This window comes from Ruditapes philippinarum, unplaced genomic scaffold (genome assembly GCF_026571515.1).
Source record: "Ruditapes philippinarum isolate M1 unplaced genomic scaffold, ASM2657151v2 ctg1793_1_1_1_1, whole genome shotgun sequence".
Classification (NCBI taxonomy): domain Eukaryota; kingdom Metazoa; phylum Mollusca; class Bivalvia; order Venerida; family Veneridae; genus Ruditapes; species Ruditapes philippinarum.
In genome coordinates, this window is record NW_026852121.1 from 84,268 (window position 1) to 110,824 (window position 26,557).

General features: G+C 30.1%; 1 protein-coding gene across 2 annotated transcripts in view; it reads left to right on the forward strand.

The window, feature by feature from the left end:
• The window catches only part of LOC132749637 (neprilysin-4-like), a gene marked incomplete at its 3' end in the record, with an annotated part of 88,223 nt that overhangs the window by 55,956 nt on the left and 5,710 nt on the right, over positions 1-26,557 (forward strand). For both annotated transcript variants that reach the window (XM_060739494.1, XM_060739486.1), the window contains 4 exon segments: positions 24,090-24,229; positions 24,675-24,824; positions 25,342-25,503; positions 26,337-26,420. In XM_060739494.1, the coding sequence (XP_060595477.1) occupies positions 24,090-24,229; positions 24,675-24,824; positions 25,342-25,503; positions 26,337-26,420 (536 nt within the window).

Here is a 26,557-nt window from a genome sequence, read left to right on the forward strand (position 1 = left end):
CGTAACATTTAATTTATCATAAAACGACGAATATTTTCCCATAGCTTATGTTATCTAACCATAAAATAGTTTGTAAATCGTTTCATTAAAAAAGTATCAAATGATACTTATCGGTGGCCTGGTTGATAATAATCAGAACCTACTACGATGTACGTACTTGCCATTACCCTGGTTGGGGAAATTGCCAGTATGACTACTAGTTCACGTTACGAAATGGATTGATTTTTGTTTGTTTGTTTGTTTGTTTAGTTTTTTTGTTTTTTTGCTGGCAAAATTTGAGATTAATAAAAAATATCAGCATTGAAAAACCAGGTGGTTTGTTATTAAATAATGGTACTTACATATGTTGTTGCAAGTTCCACCATAAAATGCTATATAAACGTGATAATTAAAGAAGAATACAAATATATCTATTTACATATATTAAGCTGTTATAATTAACTTAGCGTGATTTGGAATAATGACGACATGTCTGACGAGTACACATTCCTTCCTGAAATCATTCGTATAATTTTATATACAAGGATAATACATTCCAGATATTAACCAAATTATGTAAGGACTATTTTGTATGTTTCTATCAAGAGATCAAGTGATGAAAGACTATGATTTAGGTTTTGTTGATCAACATCTTTGTTGTTTTTTTAATGATAGCGTGAAAATTTAGTTCCTAACTAACTGGACATTATATGAAATAATGACATTGCATTTTAATTTATTATAATTGCATACACTGTTAATACTTTAAAAATGTGTGGCCTCATACATCATTTAGATTTAAAAAACAATGTAAACGTTCCTCAATTGGTAGATCGGATATAATTAACTTAGCGTGATTTGATGTTTTAGGTTTTGTTGATCAACAAATAATTTTTTTTCATTCTACTTTAACTCAGCTAGGCACATAATGGATGGACTATTTGAATATCAGTTGTTCGTCGTCCGCTTGTGGTCCATTTGTCGTCCAAAATTGTCTTAGTGTCTTAGTCTTAATTGAAAATTTATCAAACTTCAAAATAATTCTCATAAAAACTGAGAAATCTTTTAATTCTCTGAAATCTTGGAGAATTGCGACTCTAGATTAATATTATAAATAATTTAGGTCGCCAGATAAGAAAAAAAAAGGATTTTAGAAGACGCTAGTGACCACATTCTATTTTTTAATTTTTGGAAAGACTGTTTTAATGATTTTAATGGGCTTAATTTAAATGATAGGTAGTTTTGGTCACAAATATGATCATCTGGTCAAATCTCATAAAAAAACATGATAAATATATTGAGGATCTTCATTTTGTCAGAATGAGCTTCTAAGAGACATTTCCGATAAAGTTTATCACCATTGTTTGTGTGTGTAAAAAGCTAGGCATTCAATTCGAACGAACATTGTTCCTAATGTTTGCTTTAATAATTCTAAGTTTGAATATGGGTCATTCATAATGAAGATATAGAACATGGCCACCGGAAAAGATAAATGTTACAGCATTGGTGAGATCTTCATTTAACATTGCCAGGGTATTCGTTTGTTTTTTTATTGGATCACCGGGAGTCAAACAGTAGGGTAGCAGCTTAAATTGGGAAAGAACACACTAAATTCAATTTGTAATACTGAGTATCTTTAATTGATAATTGGCCAACGGCATAAAAGAAAATATGATGATAATCATGATGATGATTATCATCATAGTGTTAATGAAACGCTGACTTTTTAAAAAAATAAGATGGTCTTCAGTGCATATATTTAACATGCTGAAACTTATGTTTTCTATAACTGGGAGTTTGCTTCAAGGCGAGTTTTCTCAATCATGTTTGTGTGGCCTGAGTACTGATGTACTATTCATGTATATTATTAAGTCTTTTGCAATGCTCCTGATGAAAATCCTAGCTTATTTCAATAATTATCTTCATGTTATCACTTAAGCCGAAACAATTTTTCAATCATAATTATAATAATATAAAAATAAATGTACAATTTGTGCCTGGCTAATTAATTATTACATTTCGTATCTATTCTATTATCGGAGAGTAAAAATAGTAACATATGCATATTTACAAGTAAATCATGTTCTTAGTTGTCGAAAAACGTGTTTGGAAAGATACATCTCTAATTTACTTTAGAAATGTGTTTTGCGTAATTTACAAAATTACATTGAAAATTAAAACTTCTGAATTTAATGAACAATTAGAGAACAAGTATTGCCTTTAATCTATGCAATTTATACAACTCTATCTGAAATGTTTTGCGTCAAACAAGATTTTTTTCTGCCAGCAAAATTGTTCTTGAAATGGATAAGGTTTTACAAGCACGTTGCCTTACGAAAGATGGCTGGTAATCCAATCCCGCAACAAAGGAATATCTGGATGAAATAATTAGATTACTGTTTGGCAGAGACAATTTACAAAGGGTGGATTTGTCACGGCTATATTAATCTTAACACGATATGGAAACTGTGTTTCCGTGATAGGCAAAATGGGATAATTTTCTGTCTTTAAAAAATAGAAACTTTTTAGCGAAAATAACTCATTTTTGAGTTATCTGCCCTGGGTTTGTGTTTAAACAGGGGGTATTTTTACGCGCATGCTTTATATAAGATGAATAATTTCAAAGCAATAAACATGTTATTAAATAATAACCTGTATAAGTTTGTTTGCTGTATTCTTTTTAGGAGCCAGCTATCGTATTTAAATGCATTCGTCCGGTTTTGGTCGAACTTCAATCACCCTGATAGAGAATATCCGGATCACATGAAGTTTACCCTCTGTAATCTTCGGTATAAATAAATTAAATAGCACCCGACTGTCGGTGTAACTGTGGTCATTTTCAACCCTAAACTTTGCAAATTATCTTCGCCTCGTGGTAATATACCAGTTTCAGTGTTGACAAAATTAAATGTCACCCTGCCAGTCATGTGTTATTAACAGAATATTGCAATACGCCAATACATCTTTTTTACTTATTCAGATGAAATTTATTACATTTCAAATAAATGTATATGACGATACGATACACGAACAATTATAACCAATACAAATATCAACTTGAACAAAAATCACGAAATATTAGTTACAGTGATAATATATACAATCTACCACCCACCACCACCCATTAGCACCGTCTTCAGCAGAACTCGACATTTAAATGTGAAACCATTATACAAACTGGCATTTTCCCAGTAGGACACCGCAACCAGGAAGGGAAGTGCGTACATTGTAGTAACCTTAGATAACGCCCAGTCAGATCTCGAATAATTGTTTAATGAACAGATTGACAAGCGCTAACATCAATAGATAGAATTGCACGTGGAAAATATCTAGGGCACATGTGTGCCCTCGCATTTACGATATGTTAATTTGTGCGTAAAACATTTTTGAAACAAATCCAAAAATATTATCTAATTCATGATCATCTCCGATTACTTCATAGTATTGTTATAATTGTTTTCTGCGTAAATAGTTTAAGAAAAAATTATTCATCTGAAACATGATCTCAAAAATTGTCATACAATCACCAAATTGCTAGGGGAATAATTGATATTTGATACATTACTATAAAAATAATTGCTCTGTAGTATTTTTTGAAAATAATCATACATTCATTGCCTCTTATTTTGCAGTTTATAAAAAGGAAAAACACACAAAAAAATAACAAACAAGGTAAAAGAAAATAAATCAGGAAAATGGTTTCATACCATTTGTTAACGTTTTTTTCTCAACAAAATGTTCATTTCAAAATTTTTTTCGACGTTTCAACAAATAGTCGTTTTTGGTCGGAACGTTAAAATAAAATGTTGAAATCAACAGACTTGTAAATCGGCATTTAATTTGGAAGAGCATTGATAATAAGTGCGTTATCAAAGTTACACTGAAGTCTTTTGTTATCTAAAGGTTCAGTAATGAAGGTTTGCATTCTGTTCTAGGATTGAAGCAATTAGTATTATTTGCTTACATGGTACTAGTTCTAGAATTGGATTATTTGAGAACATTCCCGCAATTCGTTCCTCACATTTTTTTAAGTTAACCTTTTTATTTATTTTATGTCATGCCAGTGGTAGCAAGAGTTTGGTCTATAATATATAAGTGGACTAGATTTTCGACACAGTGCAATGATGTAGCTTTCTCTAAAGTCATGAATATGATAATCCAACGCTAAAACGTCCTTTTTAGTGAGATAATATTCATCTATATCTACATTTAAACATGTTTGCTGAGTTGACCTGGTTTTGGACAAAAGAATTATATCATATTGGTAAATAATTTCTAAACAGGCATTATACAAAAGTTTTCTACAAAGACTATTAACATTCCTTGCAAATAATTATATGCCATTCTTTATTGATTGTAAGCGTTGGTTCACATAGGTGGCCATCAACGAACACTAATTCTCTGTTGATATAATGATTATTTCTAGAGATACGTGTTGCCTCTTTCTTCTGTTCAGCGGCCTCTTCCAATGACATAAAGGCTTTTCTGGCGGCGCGATATTCTTGAGGAGAATGGACCCCAACTCCGCGGCCACTGTTCTTTAATGATTGTTAGATATCGGCTTGTAGTGGCGCGCCGTTTCTCGTAAATTATAATTGTGACATTTCACCACAATAATAGGACGTACTTACCTTCTCTTTTTGCACCGAGACGATCAGCGCCATCAAATGTGATGTTTCAAGCGTCATTTATTTTCAATTGAGCAACATCAACTGCATTAAACTTTATTAGATTACATTTCTTTTTCTTTCTTACTTTCCTACAAACGTTAAATCTAGAGTTTTCGATTAAAAAAATCAATTAATAAAAATGATCGGTTATTTAATTTACCAATTTCAGTTAGTATTTATTCAAAGAAAATATCAACAATTCATTGACTTAGACAACTTAAATTGCTTAATTAATCAATATTTTAGTAGTAGATATTTTATAGTTGTATTCTCCAAGCATAACACGAGTCAGGAAGGGAAGTGCGTGCATTATAGTAACAAAATTTTAGATAACAACGAAACAGAATCGGATAATTATATTTTGGTACGTATTCAATGAACCGATTTGTGATTTATATAACAGATAAAAAAAACAGGTAGGAAAATAGTTAGGGCACTTGTGCGTTCTAAGCTATGATAAATTAATTTGTGCTCGAAACAAATTTGAAACACGTCCAAAAATATGATTAAATTTATTGCATGTGTCAATTATTGTTCTCGTATAAAGTATTATAAATTTAAAGAGATAGAAAGATCGTTTACAAGTCTCTGAAAGACATAAATGTTTAAGATTGATTTGTCTTAGACTCACGAGATATAGGGATATTGATTGAGTGTAGGTTTAATACTAAATTTATCGAACGATTTGAATAAAATCATATTATGCGAACGTGAAAACGTATCAAAGTTAAATCGTATACGAATACATGCACAGTGCATAAACAGGAGTGCGGGTATTAGTTACCAACACTCAATGTCTGTCAAGAGCATGCTCGTTGATTGGCTCATTTTTTCATGGGTTTACTTAATATGACAACACTAGTGTTATATCGTTTATTTTAAAATAGCTTTATTATACTCCTGTGCATTAGTTTCGTGAAAAATTAATATATATTACATACTGTTCAATATACAATTGTTTACTTAACATAATTAGATTTTTTAGAGATTTCACGATTTTCAAATTTACGAACACATGTTAATATGTGAATAGTCGGTAGCGTTGTTTAACAATATTTGCAATCATTGTTCGAGTTAATTCTTTGTTGTTTTTCTTGATTTGAATTCGATCTTTTAAATGAAGAAGTACATTTTAGAAGATTGTTAAAGGATCGTTACAAAATAAATGTTCTTGCTCATAATTTTTATATTCGTGATTTTTCAACAGAAAAATCTGTATTCCTTATAAATTCACAATAATTATACCTGAAGAGTATTTTGCGTATTTCAGTATTTCAAACAGCAATAAAAGGTTATCAAAGATTTAATTTGACTTTGCACGGTTTACATGCAATCTTTTGTGCAGTAAGACAGTCTTCCCTTATTATGATCAAAGTCAAATAGTATTGTCAACATAATTTCATTCAAATTACTATGTGAGACTGTAACACTAATTGCTCTTCTAAAAAAGTTTAAAAAAATGCACATTATGCATTAGAAAGGAATGCATTGCTCCTTCTTAAGAATTAGGCGCAATTACAAGTTTTATAACATTTCATTTATAATTTGAGAGGGGATTATGTTAGATGCGTATCACATAAAGAAAATACCACTGAGTGTGAAATTATTTATCATATATCAAGCAAAATGTACAGAAAGTAGTAATTTGACTGCCATTCAAAATACTTAATCACTGTTATTTTACTTATTGTCCAAAGATAATAGAAGAAAACTTTGATTCAGGTAATTGGTCGATGAGTATCATTTTGGAAATTCTAACAGGACACCAAAAACGAAAAGCCTTTGGGAAATAAATATAAAAAAAACATTTCTAGGACATAATGGACCAATGGAAGCCTTAAGAAATATCATTGAATTAAGAAGAATGTTCTAGTTACAACATGTGCAAGGATTTCACAGCCAGTAAAATGCAAAATATTTCTGCAGCATGTTGCCTGAAGAAAGATATATGGTATCTAGATACTGTTACATATGTAACTAAAGATAAGCAAATTGGGTTATGAGATAACCGACATATAGCCTAAGGACTGTTTTGTGACGTTCAAGTAGATTTTCCTGGCAGAACTGATATACATTTTGTTACCATTGTCCCTCTAAATTACGCCATTTGGAACAATATTAACGTTAGAAAATTGTAAATATAGGAAAATGTGCTACATAAATCTTGTAATAAGGATTATCATAAAAACAACAACAACAACATGTGTTATAAGTGTTCTTCGCTTCTATATCTGAACCTTTAAGTCAGAACAAAAATTAACAAAAATATGTACAAAGTGTTAAATTTTGAAAAACACCATTGTCTTGATTAAAAATAGGCATGTACTATGCTCATCTGTGAGTAAAATATTTTAATCACATAAATTTATTTAAATATAAGAAATTCTTATTGAATATGTCTAATTTGAATAAATGAATGAATATACCATGTACGGGAAGTAGCATTCCCTATAACCGGTAAGGTTACATTTGCCTTTTCTAAAAAACCTGCCAGTTTTTATGACACTTTATATTCATATTGTGACAACCTATAGTTTGTAGAATTTTAAACATAACATATCTACTATATGTGAAATCAAAACATTTTTATATTTACAAAGAGACTGTGTTGCAATTATCAGTATTTTCTAATATCACAGTTTATCTTTATAAAATAACCCCATAAAACATTTTAGGCTTTTATTAACATAATATTTGTTAAATTTGTTTCACACGCGCACAAAAACATTGTCGAGCTCAAATTCTATCTGCAGCAATTAATTTCCAATTAATATAGAAGTGTATCATGACATAGTTACTGTGATGGGTAGGCCAGTATGTAAAACAGAGAAGCCTTTTTCGGTTTGACATTGCTCAGATCTACCTCCACCCATTATGGAAATATTGTTTCGAATGAGCACTTAAAAGGACTTATATAAAATTAAATAATCGCTATCCATCGGAACATTATTTTTATGTGAACAAAGCGTTGACAGTTCTGAATGATAGCTGCATAAATAAATCTATATAACAGAAAGAGCGCTATCTGATTGTGGGGGCTAGCTCTCGAGTGTTAACCAGATTGCCAAGTGTTTTGATGTTCTTTCTCTTTTATATCATAGGCAGATATTATAAAAAATTCCCAGTCGTCACAATATAAAACCTCAGAAAAAATACCGATGTACGAGTATCTGGATCATAATCCATACCCTGTCGTCATAATCAGTAAACCCCAGTAAATTTTAGCTAATCAACGAGCATGCTCTAGCTTGATAACGGACAGACAGTGCGGTAACTAAAGTAAGGTTCACTAATACCTCAATCCCAGTTAACGCACTCTGTATTTATGGGTGTACGATTTAACTCTGACACATTTTCAATATTCCAAATGTTTCAAAACCATGATACAATAAATTGATAATGATTTGCATCAGAATTATTTGAAAAAAAGGGAGACATTTAGTTTTAGTGACAGTGCAGAACTTCTTTTATCTCGAAACTTTTTTATCCTGTTTTTTTCCTGTTTTTATTTTTTTAAATTACGGCCTAAGAATTCGTGAAAACGTATAAATTGAAATTTATCAGAAGATTACATATTCTTCTTTCGCAAATTATACAAGTAATGATTCAAATATTAAATTATGAAAGCGCGCCTTACAAGTTTTGTAAACATATTCTGCCACATGCGCAAAATTCGACTAATATTTGGCCTAAAAACATAAGATGTTGTGATAAGAGTCTACAATGCATAATACATTTCACACAGTTATAAAAACCTTATACTACAACACTGTATCAGAAAGATAAATCCAATGCCTTTGTATGCCATAAGGGGGATATGTTGAGTTTTTTTGTTGTTTTTTTTTCCAGCCAATGTGGAAATAGCGAAGCATATTGTTTACATATAATATGAATTTGTTCTTTCATTGCGTAGGAAAAATTAATACGTCCTTTCTTGGAATGTCTTTGTAGGTACAACTAATATATAGATAAAAGATAAAAAAAATCGTAAAATTTTACATTTTCATGGAACTTGTCCTAGATTTCAAGTATTTTGTGCAATTAAAGTAATTTTATTGAATATGGCCATAGTTTATATGTATATAAACTAGGAAGGTTATCTATCGTTCAATTTCCATGTACAATATACATTTTTGTTTATAACTATGCTATACAAAATATAAAAGTAACGAGGAAGAAATAGGGAAATGACGTTATCCTTTAGTTAACATTTTGATTATTTGCTGGAACTGATTTGTTAATGTGTGCTCACCGACAGAACCAAATGTTGTTTCCACTTCATTGTCCAAAATAAATAGTCGTTCATATTTACAGTGTAATCGCCAGGCTTGTTCTATTATATTCACTTACCTGGAAAAATAACCAGAATGTCAGCGTTCATGCATTATTAACAATAATGTTCAATAATGATTTTTATGTTCATATCGCCTGTTATTATGTCAGTAAAACATCGGGAAGGGGAATAAAAAGAGTGCTAAATATTTTAATGGCTACTTATTCATTGTAGGAATTGACCTGTTAAGAAAATTGATTGTGATTTTTATTACAATTTAATTTATAAGTATGAAACATTGCACATGAATAACAATCAAAATATTAATAAAAAATAAATAAATGTACATATAAATAGCAAGAATATACTAGAAAAGAATACTAGGTAAGAATGGAATAATCATAATTCTGTCAAAACATTGTAATTTATAGAATTACTCATATAAAATAACAAAAAAATGAAAATTAAGTAAATAAGCAGAAAATTTGTGGAAATAGTAAATTGAAATACATGTATTAACAAAAAACGCTACATATGGATTGGATTATTTGAAGGATTAGTGAGCATTCAAGATAATGGAAAAACAGTAAGAATATGACATTTTTCTAAATCTGTTTTCCTGTCAATATGAATACTATATGCACATATATTAAAACATGTTATTATGTGTTTTGAAAGGTCCAAACATTTCTGCCTAATTTGAAATATCTTATAACGTTGTATCCTTTATATAATGTTTATTTTACGGAATTGATCAAGCGGCATATTTCTCAAATGTAAAGCAGTGGGACATCAATTCGAATACAAGTCCAAATACTGACATGAATCATTTACAACTTTTAAAATTGCTGATAATGCAAGCCTTAATTCTGACATGTATCATTAAACTTTTAAAATCGCTGATAATGCAAGTCTAAATTCTGACATGTATCATTTAAAACTTTTAAAATTGCTGAATATGCAAGTCTAAATTCTGACATGTATCATTTAAAACTTTTAAAATCGCTGATAATGCAAGTCTAAATTCTGACATGTATCATTTAAAACTTTTAAAATCGCTGATAATGCAAGTCTTAATTCTGACATGCATCATGTACAACTTTTAAAATCGCTGATAATGCAAGTCTAAATTCTGACATATATCATTAAAAACTTTTAAAATCGCTGATAATGCAAGTCTTAATTCTGACATGTATCATTTACAACTTTTAAAATTGCTGATAATGCAAGTCTAAATTCTGACATGAATTATTTACAACTTTTAAAATTGCTGATAATGCAAGCCTTAATTCTGACATGTATCATTTACAACTTTTAAAATTGCTGATAATGCAAGTCTTAATTCTGACATGTATTATTTACAACTTTTAAAATTGCTGATAATGCAAGCCTTAATTCTGACATGTTTCATTTAAAACTTTTAAATTTGCCGATAATGCAAGTCTTAATTCTGACATGCATCATTAAACTTTTAAAATCGAAGATAATGCAAGTCTAAATTCTGACATGTATCATTTACAACTTTTAAAATTGCTGATCATGCAAGCCTTAATTCTGACATGTTTCATTTAAAACTTTTAAAATCGAAGATAATGCAAGTCTTAATTCTGACATGCATCATTTACAACTTTTAAAATTGCTGATAATGCAAGTCTTAATTCTGACATGCATCATTAAACTTTTAAAATCGAAGATAATGCAAGTCTAAATTCTGACATGTATCAATTACAACTTTTAAAATTGCTGATAATGCAAGCCTTAATTCTGACATGTTTCATTTAAAACTTTTAAAATCGAAGATAATGCAAGTCTTAATTCTGACATGCATCATTTACAACTTTTAAAATTGCTGATAATGCAAGCCTTAATTCTGACATGTATCATTTACAACTTTTAAAATTGCTGATAATGCAAGCCTTAATTCTGACATGTTTCATTTAAAACTTTTAAAATCGAAGATAATGCAAGTCTTAATTCTGACATGTATTATTTACAACTTTTAAAATTGCTGATAATGCAAGCCTTAATTCTGACATATATCATTTACAACTTTTAAAATTGCTGATAATGCAAGTCTAAATTCTGACATGAATTATTTACAACTTTTAAAATTGCTGATAATGCAAGCCTTAATTCTGACATGTTTCATTTAAAACTTTTAAAATCGAAGATAATGCAAGTCTTAATTCTGACATGTATTATTTACAACTTTTAAAATTGCTGATAATGCAAGCCTTAATTCTGACATGTTTCATTTAAAACTTTTAAAATTGCTGATAATGCAAGTCTTAATTCTGACATGCATCATTAAACTTTTAAAATCGAAGATAATGCAAGTCTAAATTCTGACATGTATCATTTACAACTTTTAAAATTGCTGATAATGCAAGTCTAAATTCTGACATGCATCATTTACAACTTTTGAAATTGCTGATAATGCAAGCCTTAATTCTGACATGTATCATTAAACTTTTAATATCGCTGATAATGCAAGTCTTAATTCTGACATGCATCATTTACAACTTTTAAAATTGCTGATAATGCAAGCCTTAATTCTGACATGCATCATTAAACTTTTAAAATTGCTGATAATGCAAGTCTTAATTCTGACATGTATCATTAAACTTTTAAAATTGCTGATCATGCAAGTCTTAATTCTGACATGCATCATTAAACTTTTAAAATTGCTGATAATGCAAACCTTAATTCTGACATGTATCATTTAAAACTTTTAAAATCGCTGATAATGCAAGCCTTAATTCTGAAATGTATCGTTTAAAACTTTTAAAAACGCTGATCATTTCTTTAGATCGTCAAAATTATAAAACCATATACCTTTTATTTATATTCAATATACATGTGTTACAAAATATTTCAATTAATATCAAAATATTTGGAAGAAAAAACAAATCAGAAGTTATGTACTTGGAAATATAAAGTAGAATATAGACTGGAGTAGAGACTGAACTAGCATAAGAAAAACATATCATGCATTATCAATTTCGAAAATGATTTAAACTTCCTGACAAATCAGACACTGGATGCAGTGTAACCGATTCTGACATAATTTGTTTTAATCTTTGATAAATGTCAAATGGATAGTAATAGAGTGATTCCTTTATTTTAATATAGGACCTTTATTAGTGTTTCAGTAGTTAAAGGCACACTATGCCTCCGAAACAAATAAAATTTTCCTTCTTTCGAAAGAGAAAACACGAGTTTTAGAACGTGAAAAAAAATGGTTTCAGAATTGGTAAGATGCATATCATCTGAACAAAATAGCGCTGAATGTAAAATTATGTTATAAACGAAGCAACATGTTAACAAAGTAGTTTTTGACTTCCATACAAAATACTAAATCACTATAAATGTAATTACCTTTTGGAAACTATAACAGGGCATCAAAAGTAAAAAGCTTTTGCAAAATGAAAATTAAAGCATTTCTTGGCCATAATGGTCGTTTAAAAGATAATATTTGAAATAACATGTTTCCTTATGGCATACCTGTATAAGAAGAACTTTTTTAAAAGGTCATATATTAGTCACATTACGTTCAGGATAAGTTTAACAAATACCTAAGTATAAACAATTTATTTCAGCTGGATTTAAAACAAAAACGAGTATGCTCAATAGTTGATTTCTTGCACTTGAGACATGTGAAGAAACATTGTCGAGCCCACGTGCTAGGCTCAAATCCACGATCTCACAGACACCTTAGCCATTAATATAAAACCATTATTACAAAGAAATAAAAATTTCATTTCAAAATCTAATCAGAACTACTTCATAACATTTATCTGCAGTGTTCAATCTTTGAAGTAAAAGCTTGCACTGTTTTGTGCTTTGATAAAATAAATCAACGTTACATTTAGGAATAGCTGTGCTAATCTTTCTCAGCAGATATGATATAAAATGTAAAAGTGTTATCCCATCAAAATAGCAAAAACCTCGTTTTTCATTTATTTTATGAAGAGTGTAATAAATCCATCAACAAAATAGATTATATAATTCATAACAAATTAGAGTTATCTATCTGCTCCCCGCTGTTTATCTTCTCACGTGCGAGCTTGTTTGATTTGAAAAGCGTTTGTTTTAAGGCAGCTGTACAAAATTGTGTGATATATCAAACGCTAGAAATACGTAAACCATGCCACAGTTATGGCATATTTGAATGATAACGTGCAAATTTGAATTAAAAATAAAATTATCATCATTTAGTGAAACAATGGTTTCTAACTAACTGGAAGGTATGTTAAGTAAATGGCATCATATTATAGTTTTTATAATTGCATACATTGGGCATACCTTAAAATTGTCTTACCTCATACATCATTAATAAATTTAAAAAAAATAAATGATGTAAACGTGCCTCAGTTGATAGATAACTATGCTGAACTTGAATACCATTAGATCTAACCACAAACAGTGGCATGTACCTTTTGTTAACAAATAAGTGAAATTTCTATTCTAATTGACTAATCTGATTCTTGTAATTTGAATAAGGCATGTTACGGTCATATCGGGATCTATCCATGATTAGTCTTTTTTCATACGGACGGGCTGGCGTTGTTCAGGCTATGCATTTGGGTTTTTTTCTAAAAATCGCGAAAATTTTCCCCAAAACCCAAATTAACAGCCCAAAGAAATAGTACTGAATTTGATCCTTCAAAACTCCATTACTTTGCTGGATATTTTAAGTCTTCCTATTTACCCTTTTCAATTTAAAAATTAAGTTATCCAAAATTTTAAAATTGAACGTATATTTTTATAAAACTTTTGTATCCCGTATTTTTGGGGCAATAAAAATTTACTGCTGAAACGATTTTTATATAAATAACGGATAATTTTTGGTGTGTTATGTTGCAGGTTGGTTGTACACGGTGTACATTTATTCTGGTACCTTCTACATAGCAAGAGACTATAAATGTATGATAAACGCTGCAAAGACTTGATTATCAGTTGCAAGCATGTTAAAATAGCTTCTTAGAGAGAAGATTAATTTTGTTATGGAATAATGAAATTTACAAATAAATAAATAAAATGATAAAAGAAAACAATATTGTTTTCAATCTTTGATTATTTTTGTACAATAAAATATGATATTTTGATCCAAATCTGGAATGGGTTTAGAATAAAAACGTAACATTTAATTTATCATAAAACGACGAATATTTTCCCATAGCTTATGTTATCTAACCATAAAATAGTTTGTAAAGCGTTTCATTAATAAAGTATTAAATAATATTTATCGGTGGCCTGGTTGATAATAATCAGAACCTACTACGATGTACGTACTTGCCATTACCCTGTTTGGGGAACTTGCCAGTATAACTTCTGGTTCACGTTACGAAATGGATGTTTTTTGTTTTTTGTTTGTTTGTTTTTTTTGTTGTTTTTTTGCTGGCAAAATTTGAGATAAATAAAATATTAGCAATGGAAATCAGGTGGTTTGTTATTAGATAATGGTTCTTTATTATGTCGTTGTAAGTTCAACAATAAATGCTCTACAAACGTGATAATTAAAAAAGAATACATTTACATGTATTTAAATATATTAAGCTGATATAATTAACTTAGCGTGATTTGGAACGTTGACGTCATTACTGAGGAGAAATGACGTGTGCATGTTCCTTCCTGAAATCATTCATTTATTTTATATACAAGGTTAATACACTCTAGACCTTAGGTTTGTTTATCAATAAATCAAATTATGTAAGACTGTTTTTTTTCCAGTTTTTGTTTATAAATAAATCAGATCAGGTAAGACTATTTTTTAAGGTTTTTGTATTTATTATTTAATAAATCAATATTTGTTACATTATACTTAAACTCAACAGAGCACAAGGTAGTCATAGCTGGGCTGTTTAAATAGATCAGTTGTCCGTCGTTCAACCTGCCGTTCGTTTATCGTTCATGATTTTTAAAAAGGTAGTTTTGGGTCAAAAACATGATCATCAGGCCAAATCTTATAAAAACATGATAACATTATTTATGTCCATTTTTGTTTCAATCTTCATTAACTTTGTCAGAGTGATCTTCTTATTAATATTTCCGACAAAGTTTATCATCAGTTTAAGGTAAAAATAGGTCACCGGGTCAAACCGTTTGAAACACGAAAAAATATATAATAAACTCTGCAGACCACATGCGTGTGTCCATGCGAAGGAAGATTGCTCACAATGCGTGCTTTGATAATTCTAAGTTTGGATATGGGTCATTCTTGATGAAGATATAGAAAAATAACCATCAGCTTTTATCCAACTTAATATTTCTGTAAATGTTTCAGCGTTGGTGAGATCTTCATCAAGATTTGCCGGAGTATTCTTTTGGATGATTTATTGGATCACCGGGAGTCAAATAGTTGGATACCATCTTAAATTGGGAAAGAACATTATAAACACACTAAATTCAAATTGAAATATTGAATGACTTTAATTGATAATTGGCCAATGGCGTAAAGGAAAATAGTCAAAATACTGATCTATTTATTTATTTACCCTACGAAAAGGTAGTTCAAATTTGAGTGAAAAGTCACGAACATGATGTTGATAAAAATGATGATGATCATCATCGTCATTATCATCATCATGGTGTTAATGAAACAATGACTTTTTAAAAATAAGATGGTCTTCACTGCTTATATTAACATGCTGAAATTTTGTTTTCTATAACTAGGCGTTTGCTTAAAGGCGATTTTTCTCAATCATGTTTGTGTGGCCCGAGTACTAACTTACTATTCATGTATATTATTAAGTCTTTTGAAATGCTCCTGTTGAAAATCCTAGCTTATTTCTATAATTATCTTCATGTTATCACTTAAGCCGAAACAATTTTTCAATCATAATTATAATAATATAAAAATAAAATGTAAAATTTGTGCATGGCTAATTAATGATTACATTTCGTATTTATTTTATAATCGGAGAGTAAAAATAATGAAATATGCATATTTACAAGTAAATAATGTCCTCAGTTGTCGAAAAACGTGCGTTTCGAAAGATACATCTCTAATTTACATAAGAAATGTTTGTTGCGTAATTTACAAAATTACATTGAAAATCAAGACTTCTCTATTAAATTTAATGAACAAGTATTGCCTTTAATCTATGCAATTTATACAACTCTATCTGAAATGTTTTGCGTCATACAAGATGTTTTTGCCAGCAAAATTGTTCTTGAAACGGATAAGGTTTTACAAGCACGTTGCCTTACGAAAGATGTCTGGTAACAATCCCGCAACAAAGGATTATCTGGATGAAATAATTAGATTACCGTTTGGCAGAGACAATTTACAAAGGGTGGATTTGACACGTTCATGTAAATGTTAACGTGATAAAGGATGTTTCCTTAAAAACTTATAGGCAAATGAAACCTTTTTCTAACTTTGCATGGTCTTTAAAATACAGAAACATTTAAGCAAAATAAAACTCATTGGATCTCATTTTTTTTAATAATCTGCCCTCGGGTTGTGTTAACATGGGCGTTAAATTGAAAAGGGGGGTATTTTAACGCACATGCTTTATATAAGATAAAGAATTTTTAAAAGCAATAACCATATTATTAAATTATAACCTGTGTAATCTGTTTGCTGTATTCTTGAGCCGGCTATCGTATTTAAATGCATTCGTCCGGTTTTGGTCGAACTTCAATCACCCTGATATAGAATACCCGGAGTACATGATGTTTACCCTCTGTTATTTTCGGCATAAATGAATTGAATAGCACCCGGCTTTCGGTGTGACAGCGGTCGTTGCCAACCCTAAAATTGGCATAATAACCTTCGCCTCGGGGTAATATACCAGTTCCCGTGTTGACAAAATTAAATGTCACCCTGCCAGTCATGTGTTATTAACAAAATATTGCAATACGCCAATACATTTTGTTTTACTTATTGAGATGAAGATTATCATATTTCAAATAAATGTATATGACGATACGATACACGGACAATTATAACCAATACAAATATCAACTTGAACAAAATCACGAAATATAAGTTACAGTGATAATATATACAATCTACCACCCACTAGCACCGACTTAAGCAGACCTCGGCATTTAAATGTGAAACCATTATACATATTGGCATTTTCCCAGTAGGACACCGCAACCAGGAAGGGAAGTGCGTACATTGTAGTAACCTTAGATAACGCCCAGTCAGATCTCGGATAATTGTCTTTTAGTTCTTGTTAAATGAACAGATTAACAAGCGCTCACTCACATCAATAGATAGAATGCACGTGAAAAAAAATCTAGGGCACATATGTGCCATCGCATTTACGATATGTTAATTTGTGCGTAAAACATTTTTGAAACAAATCCAAAAATATTATCTAATTCATGATCATCTCCGATTACTTCATAGTATTGTTATAATTGTTTTCTGCGTAAATAGTTTAAGAAAAAATGATTACATCTGAAATATGATCTCAAAAATTGTCATACAATCAACATTTTGTAATATGAATAATTAATATTTGATAAATTACTATAAAATAATTAATCCGTTGTATTTTTTGAAAATAATCATACATTCATTGCCTCTTATTTTGCAGTTTATAAAAAATAACAATGTAAAAGAAGATAAAAAACGGAAAATGTGTCCATACCATTTGTTAACTTTTTTTTAACAAAGTGTTCATTTCAACATTTTTTTCGACGTTTCAACAAATAGTCGTTTTTGGTCGGAACGTTAAAATAAAATGTTGAAATTCAACAGATTTATTTAATTTGGAAGAGCATTGATAGGTGCGTTCTCAAACTTAAACTGAAGTTGTGATATCAAAAAGTTCAGTAACTTCAAGGTTTGGATTTTGAACTTGAATTAAAGCAATAAGTGTTTGCTCACATGGTACTTGTTAATTTGAGAGAACATTCCCGCAATGCGTTCCATAACATTTTTTTCAAGTTTTCTTTTTAATTTTGTTTCATGTCATGCAAGTGGAAGCAAGAGATTGGCCGTATAACATAGACTAGACTTGCGACACAGAGAATTATGTAGCTTTCTCTAAATGCATAGATTTTTGTTTGGCGTTTTAATCATTAATGGAAAAAAGTAAAAGAAGATATGCACATTTTTGAGACAAAAATTGTTGTAAACTACGATTCAGCACATTTTTGTTGTTATTGTTTCACATCGTAAAACGCTTCAGCGTTGTTATAGTAATAAAATCAACGTTATATTGATAACATAATTGCGTTGAAAATAAGGTACTATTACGTTATTAAATGAATAATTACTGTGCTAGTCTTTAATCTATGCAATCCTATACAACTAGATTTTTTAAATGTCTCGTAGCATGTGCAAAATTTTATTGCATGCAAAATATCTCTTGAAAATATATACGATTTCACAAACACGTTGCCTGACGGATGTTTTCTTTCTTTTCTTTTTCGTTTTTTTATCTTAATTATTATTCTGTAGCAAAAGAGTGTATCAAGGATTAAATCATAATATTGTCTGGTAGGAGAAATATTACAAAAGATGGATTTGTTACGGCCATATGGATTTCAGTAAGGTCAGGATATTTACATAGCAATGGTGTTGAAGTCCACTGAAAATATTTCTATGTTGTACAATTAAAAAACTAAAATATACATCAAAATGATGCTACTTCATGTATATGTCGAATTGAAATATTCTGGTCAACTTATTAAGAGAAGCATTTTTAGTCAAAGTTTGCCAAATAAATATCTCCATCCTTCAGTCGATATAGTTAAATTAACGGCTGTGTTTTTACCCTTTACCTCATATAGACGTGTTTGGCTTTTCCGTCCCCCCCCCGTTTTTGAGGCCTCAAACAGTGAAAAAAATGCCCTATTTTTAGACACTGTTTTTCGTTTGAGAAATGTTGATGAAAAAGAAATCATTTTTTCGGCGCCGCCACATATCAAAAAGATACATCAAGGGGTTGCCAGAATTTGGACATGTGACAGGCTAAAAATGTCCTCATGTCGATCGTAAGGTAACGTGTAACCAACGCTGAAAAGCCTTTTACTCTATCTCAATCCATTGAGAAGTTGCAGCACTTTTTTTCCCATCAGTTTTGATGATAGTATTTGATTCTCAGGCATTATGTGCCTTGAGAATGAGGAAGCTATAAAAAAAACTAGAATGATGTACTGTATACCTGAAACGGCTAAAATTTTTATATTGTTCTAAATGGAAGATTCAGGGTATAGTAGAATTTTATATACATGTATAAAACAGAAAACACAAACAGACAAACCTTTTTATATCAAAATAAAATAAGATGTAATGAATTTAAATCAATTGAAGAACATTCTACAAATATGGATACAAACATTAGTATTGCGTAGACAAAAACCATGGATTTGCATTTTCTATTTTATGGCCAAAGCACCAGGAATGCTTTAATTTTTTTATTTCTCAAAATTTTGAAGACATGATACTATTTATATTTTGCTACTGTTATGACATTTATTTTTACATTTAGCGCTACTTGAGTGGGTAACAAGCATCTTACATGCTCTGAAACCACGCTTGTCCTTTCTAAAAGGTAAAATTAGTATTCGATTCTCAGGCATTATGTGCCTTCAGAAGGAGGAAGCTATAAAATCTAGATTGATGTGGTGTTGTATACATGAAAACTTTGACCATGTGTCAAACATGTGAAGAAGCAACTGCTTTTATCGCTTCATTATCCCAAATAAATAGAAATCAATAGTTCTCTCGTATTAACAGTAAAATTGCAAGGCTTTTTCTATTATATTAACTTACCTGGAAATATCACCAGAATGTTAGCGGTCGTGTGTTATTAATAACGTTATTTTTCTAAGATTATATCGTAATTATCTTATTTGATAAGATCATCAGAAAAAATACTCGACTGTTCAATGGCTATTTACATAACGAGATAATTTATTGGCTTAAATCTGAATAGTGATTTTATATACAAAAATTCATAGTACAATGAGTATTATATATGAAAGTGAAAGTGCAAAAAGGATAATACGTGTATTTGCATTTGAAATACATCAACATTTTAATGATCGAAATTGTAGAAAAAGAGATACAAGTAAATTAATTTAGATGAAAGAAAAAATAATATACAGGAAACTCCTTTGATATATTGGTAATATTTACTTTGTTGTGTATTTCGAATTAAAAATGTGAACTATTAGTTTATGTTATGTAATGTTAGAATGTGGATAATTTCAAAATGGACTCGAAAAATTGGAATCTAAGTCGATGAACAAAAACACATACGGAGTATCAATTATAAATACATAAAAAAGACTGATGTGGCAAGAGTAACGAATATGTTCTAACCAGTTTTCTTACGAAATATGTGTACGGATTAACTTTTAATTGTGTTAATGGAACAGTTTTAAACAATTTATTAACTTTGCTTAGATTGATTGGGCTACATTTACGAGCTCTAGAAAAATAGAAAGAGGAAATGCAGTAAGGATATGGTGTTTTATTTTACTTAATCTGTTTTCATTAAACTTTGACTAAAATATGACATAATTTGTTTAGATATCTTGAGATATATATTAGTTAAACCTGCAGCAAATATTGAAAAATATAAATGTAATTAAAACAAGGCATTCTAGATACTGACTTTGTATTTTTTCTATAACTGTATTTTAATCTCTATTTGTAATTTGTCACAAAAACATAATATTCCCTTTTTATCGGTATTTAAATAGAAATCCTTCTTTTTTCTAACACAAATTTTATAACATTTTTTTCGTTTGCATGGTATCTATTAACTATGCTACCGATCAAAATATTATGCTAGTCACGCTGTTTTAGCATTTTTTAACCGTATCAAAAAAGTAAACTGTACAACAAATCAACATTTTAATTAGTATTACTATAATTATCATCATCATCATCATCATCATCATCATCATCATCATCATCATCATTATTATTATTATTATTATTATTATTATTATTATTATTATTATTATTATTATTATTAAATTAAAATAAGTTATGGAGCTTAAATGAGTAAAGCATGTTTCCTTTGAATAATAAAAGGATTTAAGAAATTATTTATGTCTGCAAAAAGTGTTTTTTCTGGAACAAACAAGGATTACAAGCGATAAAATTTAACTATGTTCTAAAAGAACGTTTTCCAACGTAAAGGGTCACACATCAATTGCTTACATGATCAAAAACGCAGTATGATCCAGTAAAATTTCCGCTCATTCTTTTGATTTGTTTGGTATGTTTTTATTATCAAATGCGTTTGTCCCGTATTTACTGTGCATATAAACTTAAATGTTACACGCATAATATATGATATTGTTTCCCAGCACCCCCTTCTTGATCAGGGGTTGCCTAGGCCCTATACGGGTTGAGGGAAGAGAATCTCAGACCTGCGTGATCGTAAGAGGTGACTAAATGGGTTAAAATAATTGGAGTCTATGCATCTCTTAGCTCCAGTAGATGATGTGGTTTTGTCCCCTGGTGTTGCCTCAAGTTTGTAACACCCGAGGTTTGGCAAAATCATCTTTCCAGTTTCGGTCCTATATGACCTAAACTGTGTTCGCGCGCCGTAAAACCAAACAAAAACTTTTTTCAGCCGCATTAATAAGATCTTAATAAGATTTTGTAATTAATACTTGTAAAGACCTTTTTACGACGCGTTCCTTTGCTATGAAAAATTCTCTAGAAGTAGTATTTTCTCGTGCATGCGCAATCTGCATATGGTAAAATGATCATCGCCCTACATAGAAATGTAGTAGAAGTTCATAGACAATTCCGTGTTAGTTAAAGGTAAAAAGTAGAAAATTATATAAAATAGCTTTTGACAGAAACACAAAAGATATCTTTATAGCTTTGAGGCCAAGATTGCCATCAAAGGCATGGAAAAGACGATTGTTTTAGAATTCTCCTTACGATCACGGACCTGACATTTAGATAATTGTTGTAAAAAATGTGGAAATAAATGAATAAAGAAGTCAATTAAATTGTTGTTGAAATCGTTCATATAAAAACAAAAGAATTTTATAACATATAAAATCGAGGTTAATTATCATTCTGAAAAAAAGTCGGAGCACGTGATAATGCATTTTTAGTTTTCAGTTTATCTAATTTTAGCCTTTATCAGACTTGACTGTGATGCCAAACAGAAATACACAAATATATATTGAAATATTTTTTCAAATTCTTGAGAAGTTAAGATCGCTGGAGAACGACTAGAACAAACTTTAACATGAATTGTGCGACAGTGCCTTAACCAATATGCCACCGATTTATTGTATTATTGAGTCAAATAGCAAAACCTATACTTTTGTTATTTACTATTAATAGATATATTATGTACTAAATTATTAGTGTAACATTCAGTCAGTTTATCATTCAGTGCATGAACTCGTCAATAACGAACGCCACGGAGAACGACGAAGTCGGACGGAAATTCACGAATTAATGAAGTACGGAATAGTTTAAGTTTCCAATCAGTACCAAGACATGATGATCTTAATCAAACGAAAAAAAGAAAATTTAAACGAATTCCTCATATGAATTACAACATGCCTATGAATGTTGAACCGATAGACAACAAACGATGATCTTTACCCGGTGGTAATGTCATTAATTTGATGTCATGCTGGTTTTGACGTCATAATTATATTTAAGAATGTTGCTTATCTTTATAACTTAAACATTGAGCTTTAATCACATGTTATGAAATAGTTGATTTAACCACATATAATCACCTCATGCGAAATAGTACACAAATTTTGTTATCAAATGTAACGCAATATATAACATTTTTACTTTACTATATATCACTGATTAAAAATGAACAGATTAAAAAGATGCAAAAAAGTGAAAGAAGGCGCACTCAAACGATGATATTATGGTTTTACAGATTTTTATTATTTGTTTAGTTAAGACGAGTATAAGCGGCGCAAATCATTAAAGTCTTTGATACAGAATATAGTGTCGTTCATATTTAACTTAAAAGCATCACTTTAGTTCCGAACAATGCAACTGCAGAGACTCTTGTAAAGTTATACTAATTAAATTCACCTGTCACTAAAGTTTCAAGTTAAATATCAAACCAATTTGTAAAATGTAATTACATAACTGATTTAAACTACAAGAGACGCTGCATATAGACATTATACACCATGTATTTCGTAAGTTGCTATCACATCTTAATTAACAAAGACCAAAAACAATTGTCTTTGTCAGTTTTAGCAGTTTATACTAGAGGCTTTTCAGAATACAGTTTTTGATTGTGTTGCGGGAATATTAATCGTAAAGAACAGTCTGGCTTTAATGCTAAACTTATTTCACCTATTAAAGTGTCTTTCATTTGTTGTGTACTGCAAATCAAATTCGTATACATTATTATATTTTCTTATATTTTTTCTTCTGATACATTAGTGCCTGAAGTCTTAAAAAACTTTCAGCGTCGTTATCTATTTTGTGACTGTATTTAGGATTAGATTTGTTGTAAACAATATTAAAGCATAGTTTGTTCAGCAAACAACAGTATTACAATTAAAAAGCAAAATGTTTGCTGAAATTTCTATTTTTAGAAGTTTTGAAAAAAATATCATTGCTTTTACTTCAAGCATACATTTTAAAGGCATTTTATGCCTGAGAAATCAATATTTCTTTAATTCTTTAGAAAGGTCAGATATGTGTTTAAATTTGTTTTGATAACGAGTTTATAGCATATTCTGAATAATAGAAAGTAACTTGAAAAAGCGTACCTCATTTGACATGAAAATATCTGCAAGCAAGAGCTTAAAAGACCAAACAAAAATTGCAGATTTGCTTTAATTTGGTATGCTTATGAAGGATAATATCAAAACATGCTAATTCTCTGACGCCCCCTAGCACCGGCTAAAACCGTGAACCGTTAACCCTACCAGTGTGTCAGTGATTCCAAATAGCCTTTGTGTATTAAAAACTAATGCTATATACAGATATAATGTTACTCATTTACAGCATCAATTGAAATTTACCAAATTAACATAATTATATTTTATGGTTAAATTCCCATTTTAGCTGTGCATCTATTTTTTTCCATGTAAAAGATCTTTGTAAAGTTTCACTTATTAGCTTATTTTATTTTTTATGTAAACGTATTATAATACTTCCAAAATTTTCACTTCTGGTACAAAAGTTTTAGAGCTTTAGTCTAGTTTGATTCCATTTAATTTGATTTCAGGCCAAGTGGAAAATCTCGGCGGTCTTATTGTTGTGGACGGACGTATCTAGAAGTGGTGTTACTTTTTGTAAGCTTTATATGTTCAGGAATAGCTGTTGCCCTCGTTATCGTGTTGGCGACACGACCTGGAAATGAAACAAGTAAATTTTACTCGATATTATTGTGTAGAATTTGGTTCTATAACAAGTATGTTATATGTTGGCAAAATACTAAGATGATAAACATTATTCAAACAGACACATAATTTTGAGGGCCAAATAATTGTACTTTTATACTATTTTTTACTATTACGTAAGCAACCTATTTGATTGAAATAATAAAATACGTAAAATAACTTAACTTTTATGTAATACATTTCCAAATCTTATATTCAAGTCTACTTTTTATCACACAGTCGATCAAACACAATTAGTCATTTTCATGTTTTCATTTTACATCCGTATCCTAATAAATTAATTTAATAAGAAAGTAGACTTGAATAAATTATACGTACAATTACGCAAACTAACGTACAGTGTTATCAAGCATTTAAAAATTAAGTAAAAGACTTTACACTATTTGTATTGTATTGTTTCATTATTCTAGTACGGACAATAACTATAACAGAAACGGGTATAGGATATAGTAGTTCTCACAATGACAAATCTTCAGAAAATCTTTTAGCAGAACAATCGGATGGTCGATATATAGATGACTCTCATAAGTTGTGCCTTACCGAGGACTGCGTTAAAGCTGGTAAGTGAAATATAGATGACTCTTATAAGTTGTGCCTTACCGAGGACTGCGTTAAGGCTGGTAAGTGAAATATAAGTAACTTTTATAAATTGTGCTTTGCCGAGGACTGCGTCAAAGCTAGTAAGTGAAATATGAGTAACTTTCATAAGTTGTGCCTTACCGAGTACTGTGTTAAAGCTGGTATTCAAAGGGCAACGTTGAAGTCGAAATTTCTGACATGTAACGGCTGGACGGTGTTAAAACCGAAAAGATAATACCTGGTATACGAGATAGAATGGTAAGATTTACATGGAATTGCATTAAAACCTGTAAGCATAGAGCCAACAAAATTTTGATAAAGTTTAACCTTCCGAAAGTCAATAGTAACCTAAATTAACTTGTCCATCTTTCAATTCTGGACTAAACAACTCATCATTTAAGGGGAAATTTCAAAATACCAAATGACTGAATCGGTAAAAGTGCAGCAAGCTTATGGTCGAATCAATGAAGTCTGTAACTATAAGACATTTCTTTACAGCCGCTCGTTTATTGGAATCAATGGATAATGCGGTAGATCCATGTGAAGATTTCTTTGAATATGCGTGTGGATCATGGAATAAATTCAACGAAATACCAGAAGATGGAACAAGCTACGACACGTTTTCAAAGCTTAGAGACATAATAGATATACAGCTAAAAGGTATAGTAGTCCGCTTATGCATCAACCTTTATATAAATAAAGAATAATATATCCAGCCTAAATCTTCATATGTCATGTAAAAGATACCCAGCTTAACGTTTGCGTCTGCCTAGACACATAAAAGATATTCAGCTTGAACTGTGAATCTATTTAGACAAATAAAAATACATACTCGGCTTGAAGTTGACATATGTTTACATGTGTCTAGTTACATATAGGATGCTGAGCTTGAAGTATGTGTTAGTCTAGACACATGTCAGATATCCAGCTTAAAGTTTGCATCTGTCTGGACCCATATCTGCTCGAAATTACACATTGTCTAAAGATAATCGAAATTAGAAGGCTAGGGAGTATTTAATTAACTAGTAAGTCAAAGATCAATTATATGAGATATGCTGAGGAAAATGGGTGTGAAGATGGTTCAACTGAGCACGTTTTGTTATTGTTAGAAAACATGGAGGTCTTAACAATTTTGATGAACAGTTTACCCATTACATAAACATTTATGTAATTTTTGTAAAAAGAACAATGTTTTAAAACAGATTTTCAAAACAGGCGGTAAATAATTGATGCACCAACTATGTAGGTTAACTCGAAAATGAAACAAACTTTGTTTTTACCAAATGTTATATTACCAGCTACATATCACTTTTGATATACTTTGAAAGTACATTATAGTATATAAATAACACATAGGTTTGTGGGTAACAGTAGAAAAATCATCCCGAGGACAATACTGTTAGCAGATGCGTTAGCAAAAATAAATTAAGAGGTATAAAATACATTGTAAATGTTTCAGGAAATATCTCTTAATCTTTTATTTCTTTGTTTAGATTTACTTGAACATCCAGAATCAGACGACGACAGTGAAAGTACAATAAAAGCGAAACGGTTATATAGTTCTTGTGTAAATGAAAGTAAGTGTGTTTTGAGCGTTAAAGCGGCCTTCAGCTTTTATTTTCTTTGTTAGAATAACAATTCTTAATTGTTTAAAACTAAGTATTTAAGAATTTTATCTTGGAAAAGTGCTTCATATCAAAGTAAGTCTTCCCGA